We start from the raw sequence: 7,315 nt of genomic DNA, 5'->3' as shown, positions 1-7,315 counted from the left end.
TTTTAGAAAGCTACTGTTCAGAATTACATTCAAAACTTGCCACTGGCTTTTGTGTTATTTTTGAGAAAGTAACATAACCTGTGTATGGCTTAATGTCTTGCTGGGACCTGAAAATTAAAAAAAAAGTATTTCTCCTTAAAATGGCAAACTTTGTGCTGGTTTTTAACTAGGCAACATTCGGTAACACTTTATTTGATGGTGTCTGAATAAGGCTGACATGACACTGTTATAAACATGACATAACACCTGTCATGACCATAAAGAAGTCTTTATGAATGTCTATGACTGTTGTCATGAAGTGTCATTTGGTAAATAATGACACTTTTAATGCAAAGTTCCTCTAAAAGTTGCATTGAAAGGCCATTAAAAGTGCCAACTTTGCATCAAATTGTCATTATTTACAAAATCATGCAAACCTGGCACTTTTAATGGACTTTCAATGCAACTTGTAGAGCAACTTTGCATTAAAAGTGTCATTATTTACCAAATGACACTTCATGACAACAGTCATAGACATTCATAAGGACTCGTTCATGTTCATGACAGATGTTATGTCATGTTTATGACAGTGTTATGCCAGTCTTATGCACACCCCTTCAAATAAAGTGTTACCCAACATTCTTTGATATTTAAATCTAGGATGATAATAATAGGGAAGCTCAACAGCATACCAAAACAATAAAAATTATAGGATTTTTTTTAAAGGTTTAAAATTTAAATGAGTAAATTTAACATAGGCTGCAGTGTTTGAAAATGAACAGTGAACATTCAACGGGATGTAAGACAACATTAAAAGGAAAAATCAGTAAGAAGACTATTGATGAGTTTGCATGTTTTAATGTGTGCAACTGACTGAGCAGCTAGTTGCCCTTTGGGGACAATCATCTGAACTGAACTAACCAGTTCAGATAGTAATATAAATAACAACAATATGCAGTAGACATACACTATTATTGTTTTTCTCACTGTCTGACACTAAGCCAAACTAAACCTTTTCTGCTTTTTCTTTTTAATCGCAAAAACACTGACACTATCCTGTGATGCTGATGTGAAATAATTTTAAAAATGAAATAAAAATATTAATTGTGCATCCCACTGTACAGGCACTCTGTACCATAAGAAGAGGTGTAAAAACATATAAAACACACCCGAAAAACCCGCCAACTATTGTCTGGTTTTTGAAAATACCTCCAGAGTGAGACCTCTGTCGTTTTTCCTTCTCTGTTTAGGCTGTTTCTGTCTGTAGTCAAATAACGTTGTGGGGAGAAGGTAATTTTTGTCCAATGCGCGTGCCGTGACGTGACATAATGGAACGTAACCGTGTAAAAACGCTCGAGGCGGAGCGAGCAGCGAACATTCTGCTACAGTTGATCGGGCTGACGGCAGCTCCAGGCTCAGCGAGGCAAAACAGACATTTACCCGCAGATATATCTCACACCGCAGGTCATTTCTGAGGGTATGGACAGGACACCGCTCTGAAGAAGCGTCGAGCAGGCTACCATTATCAGCGAACACTCGGAAATAATGATGAAGAAGGACATCAATCTGACCCTGGTGGACGACGCAGACCTCAAACCGCATCTCCGCGACGCCGAGAGCCTCCTCAACTCCCCCGATCTGGGTCTGCTCAAGCTGGCGTCTCCTGAGCTGGAGAGGCTCATCATCCAGTCCAACGGACTGGTCACCACGACGCCGACCAGCTCCCAGTTCCTCTACCCGAAGACAGTGACGGACGAGCAGGAGTTCGCCGAGGGGTTCGTGAAGGCGCTGGAGGACCTACACAAGCAGAACCAGCTGAACGGAACTGCTCCGGCTAACGGCAGCCTGGACCTCGGGGCGAACATTCCCCCGGTGACCATACAGCCGGACCTACCGGTGTACACGAACCTGAACAGCTACGGCAGTGGGCCGCTGGGAACCACTGTCAACTACTCCACGGACACTGTTCCCTTCCCGCCCCCTCCGTCACATCACCTGGGGGCAGCCCCGCTCCAGCCGGAGCTCTCCCGGGTCCAGCCGCCGAAGGAGGAGCCCCAGACGGTACCCGACGTCCAGAGCTTCGGGGAGAGCCCGCCGCTCTCTCCCGTCGACATGGACTCGCAGGAGCGGATCAAAGCCGAGCGGAAGCGGCTCAGAAACCGGATCGCCGCCTCCAAATGTCGGAGGCGCAAACTGGAGCGGATCTCACGGCTGGAGGACAAGGTGAAGACGCTGAAAACCCAGAACACCGACCTGGCTTCCACCGCCAGCCTGCTGAGAGAGCAGGTGGCCCAGTTAAAGCAGAAGGTCCTCACCCACGTCAACAGCGGCTGCCAGATGTTGCCACACGAAGTCCAGGTCCACTGACGGCAGAACCAGACCGGAACCGCCGAACAACTAATAAGCTCCACAGACTTTAAACGTGTTGGTTCTTCTGTATCGTATGTAGCCCCCGATGATGCGCCCCATTCTGCCAGGCGACGTCAGCCGGCCATCACTGAGCCGGCCCGAGGCAATGCGAATCAAGCAGCTGTTAAAGAACACTTAACCTATAAGTCTTAAATTTGTGAGTCTGTTTATTGTGAGTTGACTCATTTTAAATATTTCAGATGGTGTAAAATTTAATTTGAGACTCAAAGGAACTGGCTAATGTTCTAGTTGTAAATACACAAAGAAATTATTAACATATTCACTACTTAAAGCTGCAGTATAAATTTTTATAAAATAATTACTTTTACATATTTGATAAAGCTGTCACTATGTCATGAGAGTATGGTATGACCCAGGTAATCAGAAAAAATTGAGCTCCTAGAAACAACCAATCAGAGCCAAGAGGTGGGTTTTAGCGCAGTCAATCACCCTCCATACACGGCAGTTAGCATAGCCTGTTGTAAATGCTCAAGTTAGTTAAGAGGGCTGATAAACAGTTTTTTTTGTAACAATAAGTTGCTTCACTTCCATTAGTGAATACATAAGGTTGATTGTCAGCGCTAAGACCCTCCTCCTGGCTCCAATTGGTTGCTTTTGGACGGAAGAGGAGAGACAGCAATAGTAGGACAGGGAGGATCTTTTTACAGCTTATCTGTCTTATACCAAACTGTAACAACATGGTAACAGTTTTAACAAATATGTAAACAAAAAACACAAAAAAACCCATTTGTTTCAAAAGCTGCATACTGCAGCTTTAAATCTACCAGGTTAAGCTTTTCTATTGTTTGTGTCTGAGGTGGGCTCACATTTCATGCACAGAGTAACTGTTTGCTAATGAATTTAAGCAAAATTTCTGTGGTTGCTTTTAAGCTTTAGCCCTTTATTTCTGATATTAAACCAAATCTGAATGGGAACTCTTAGTGTTTCCTGGTGGGCGTAACAGGAAGTCGGCATCTGAACCAAATTCCACTTGGGCTAATCACTAATGCTACGTAGGATTGGTGAAACGTAAGCATACGAGGTAGAAAATAACTCAACAAAATGAACTTTAACAGTGTTATTGACCAAACAAAAGGGAATAATGTTATCCCTAGCTTTTTCTTTAAGTACATATCCGTAATTAAAGGACTAATTTATTAGGTTCCAACCAGAACGAAGATGCCTTCTGCCTAATTTGGAATCCTGTTCTACCTCGTATGTGTGTTTGCTAGTGGGAGAAAGGGGAATCTTTTAATAGTTTCCAGTTCTTTAAAGTGTTTACTTTGGCTGTATACAGTCTCAAAGCTGGACGAAATGGATATTTCTACACGATTATGCACATTTACCCTCATAAAGGAGGTGGTTGTAGGAAAAAAAAACTTTCGGTTGGTATGAGATAATCTCAGTATATAATCTATTTACTCTGTATTTCTGTAGGGAAATGTTTGCATGTATTGGACAAACTCGAATGTTGCCCTCAGCTGTGTGGAATGGGGCACAAGTTTCTCTGTTTTTATCTTATTTACCTTTACACGTGTGTATTTTGTCTATTTTTTTACTTGGGCGTGTCTGTATTTCAGCGTGTTTCTGTTAAAAATTAATGTGAAAAGCCGTAACCTTTCTGTTGCTATCACCTGTAGCTTACGGTTAGTTTTGGCCTGATGCTGTCGTGTTTTCAATTAAAATGCTGCTCAGCAATCAACATTTTGCTCCGTGTTTGGTCATTTTTTAACATTTTGTTGACTGAAATACGTGTTTGACAATTAATATGAACAATATAACTGGTGTTTTACTTTTTGATGCTAATGAAAAAACTGATATATACACGGAAATGACATTAACATTTCTTCATATTCTGTTTTCTCTTTTATGAGAATAAATAAAATCGGTAGACCAGACATCAGTGAAAATTAAAAAAAACTTAAATGGTGCATCTTCATGTAAAAACACATTTAACTCCTATTAAAATCATTATGTTTAAAGCACAAACTGACTGACTTGTAAAATCCTAATATTTGGACACTTATTACTCCTGATCATTGTTCAGATAATGGCTGCTCCTTTAATGAATCCTTAATTAGTAAAATCTACATTATGTAATATTTCTGAAAAATTCACACTTCATTTTCAGATAGGCGTATTACTCCCTCTGGTGGCTGAATGTTGAAACTACAAAATGACAAAAGATTTAATTAGACTAATTTATCGAAATGTTATTACGCAAAACAGCAGGGAGGGATTAATTTGATTAAAGAGGTAATCCAATTCATAAAAAATATATATTTTTAATCAAGCACTGTTTTTCTATATTTGAATTAGGGATGAAAAATAAATCTTCACCCTCTTTTACATAAACTATTTTCTCATCTGTTAAATTGATATTTCATGGATTAAAGATAATTGATTTGTTTAATATTGAGCTTATTTTAGATTTAGCACTAAGCGTGAATAGATAGCACTTGAAAAAGAGGTTTTTAATCTCAATGGAACATTCCTGGTTAAATAAAGGTAAAATATAGAACAAAAACTTTGTGAAATTTTCAGATGTGAGACCTATTTAAATTGACAAAGGAAAAGAACATTAAGCATTTAATGTTTAAAAATGTTCACCTTTGATGATGTGTTTATTTTAAATGTAAATCCTGTTACAATATTAGAGAAAAGGAAAATAATTATGATGGAAATCAGAAAATAACTGCCAAGATTATTAAAAGAAAAAACAACACAATCCTAACTCGCTCCTGCATTTAAAGTTACTTATAAGTTAGTTTTGTCTTATTTCCAGTGCACTAAGACATATATATGTACACCAGGGTTTTATCTTAATAATATTATAGATGTGAAGTTTGTCAAGATTTGTTTATTTATTCTTTTAATTTATTTTGTTTAGTAAAGATGTTGTTTCTTCAGACATTTATTGGCGTTTTAAGTTCGGTGACGCTTCGCTTGACGGTTACCATAGCAACCAGTAACGGACAGCTCATCCCTCTTTTTCTGTTACTGTTTTTTTTTACAATTATGTGGCGTTTTCTTTACAATTATTATATTTTAGTCAAATGTATTCGTATACAGTGTCTCATGAGTAATTTTGTTATGTTTTGAATATGTTTTTATCTGTTATCAATATGAATGTTGTGCATTTGAGCCATGTTTAATTTTACTACTGCTAACTGCTGCTAACTGCTCATTGGGAGCTATTGCTCTGTAATTTGTTTAGGGTTATTAATTGTATTTTATCTACTGTACAGAAGCTGGTGGACTGATGTTAACCATCAACTTAATTACTTAGTGTATGAATAGATTAAAAGTCACCAAATATTTTTGGGGGATGTGAATTGTGAGTCAAAACAACTGTTTTAAAACACTAACATTTTTAGGCTGAATTCTGCATATGATTTATTCTTTAAAGGTGTGAAATCAAAGTAAATAATCAGAAAATGTTTTACTAATCTGTTTCTTTCACTGTTCAGGTATAAATCCACTCAATGTTGGTTTGTAAAATCAACAAGCAAGTGCTTTTTTTAGTCATTTCTTTTTATTGTTTTACCACAAAGTACAGATAAAAACATCCACAGCATATTCTCTCACTTTAATGGCCCAAACTGAAGGGATCTGAAGAGGCAGTGACACAAGACCAAAAAGAAAAACAAACACGTTCCTGCGTGCTAGTAGAAGATCTACAGTCGGCAACCTCTACCAAGCTGGATGGCGCTTTGTGTTTTTCTGCTGCAGAGTGTATTGCTTCATAGCTGAGTGACACATTCATTCACAAGTAGGCCTAGAAATGTATGCAGATGCAGTGCAACATGGCTCTTTTTAGGGTTTTCAGGTCTTTTTCTTCTGTTGTTGTTTGGATGCAAGCCTGAGACAACACAATCCACACGTATGACTGAGAGGTACAGTATTTACAGGGTTAGACGGAGAGGAAGACGTATTAGAAAGGAGAACAGTTTATCAGTTTGGATTTTACTCAAAACAGTCACAATCAGTAAGAAGTAAAATATTCACAGGGAGAAAAATCACTGAACTCTGGCTGGGGACTCATTCTCATTTTAGATGCACTTAAAGTAAGATAAAAACACTAAGTTCATTTTAATAGTACAGATTTTTCATAGTGGTTTTTTTTTTGCAGTCTTAGTCATCTTTTATTTGTTTTCCTCATTAAACACGTCTATCAATCTTCGTCCCGCTTTGTGGAGCAAAAACACCAAGCCACATCTACAGCGCTCCATTAAATGAGGGAAACCAGTTTCAGCTTTGGAAAATGCAGTAAAACAAGAGTAAATATGTTCTGAGGAAGGGCGTCCCCATAAAAGCGCGGCTGTGTTGACTTTTTGAACAGGTGATTTTTTTTCTTTTTTTCGGACAGCTCAAGCCGCCTGCCCTTCCTCCAGCTCTTAAATGCTTCCCAACGTTCAACCAGCTGGAACTGAGATCTTCTCAAACAAAAATAAACCAACATTTACACGGCAGCCTGCAACAGACGAGTCAAGCTGCTCTGCAAAGCAAACTCTGACACAGTTTCAGCAGAAATGCTGCTTGTTGCTGCGGAAAAGGATCGTTTGAGTTACCGCAGGTGTTCAAGCCATGCTGCTTGAAAACGAGCCATTAAATGCTTGAATTGAGTCAGCATATAAAATTTGTAAAGGAAAAAAAAAGGGTTTGATACCTGCCCAGACTGCTGAAGTTCAACCTAATTCACAACTGTTGGCATTAAAATGTGCAACAAGCTTTTCAATATCATGTTTTTTGCTGCAAAATATATTTTTTCACAATCACTTTATGAAAACGAAACCAACTGGAGCCTTTTTGCAATTTTCTGGTTTAGTTTGATCAGCAACAAGAATATTTAGTAAATAATCCATGATTTTATGATCGACAAATTAACCATTTTTGCATTTGATCAATCTTTACAGCTCAAAATGAA

General features: G+C 38.4%; 1 protein-coding gene across 1 annotated transcript; it reads left to right on the top strand.

Moving 5' to 3' along the window:
• Positions 1-1,180: 1,180 nt before the first annotated feature.
• LOC106944917 (transcription factor jun-D) lies at positions 1,181-4,092 on the top strand. Its single transcript, XM_015028251.1, has one exon. It carries the CDS (start codon positions 1,525-1,527, stop codon positions 2,344-2,346), a length of 822 nt encoding a protein of 273 aa, XP_014883737.1. The 5' UTR covers positions 1,181-1,524; the 3' UTR covers positions 2,347-4,092.
• Positions 4,093-7,315: the final 3,223 nt, after the last annotated feature.

This window comes from Poecilia latipinna, unplaced genomic scaffold (genome assembly GCF_001443285.1).
Source record: "Poecilia latipinna isolate Pla-1442-1.1 unplaced genomic scaffold, P_latipinna-1.0 Scaffold118, whole genome shotgun sequence".
Taxonomy (NCBI): Eukaryota; Metazoa; Chordata; class Actinopteri; order Cyprinodontiformes; family Poeciliidae; genus Poecilia; species Poecilia latipinna.
Note: the sequence above shows the minus strand (reverse complement) of the source record. Positions and strands in the feature narration are given on the sequence as shown.

What these genes read in the sequence shown, in the direction of transcription:
- LOC106944917 (XM_015028251.1), top strand. Translation starts at nt 1,525, where the DNA reads ATGATGAAGAAGGACATCAATCTGACCCTGGTGGACGACGCAGACCTC.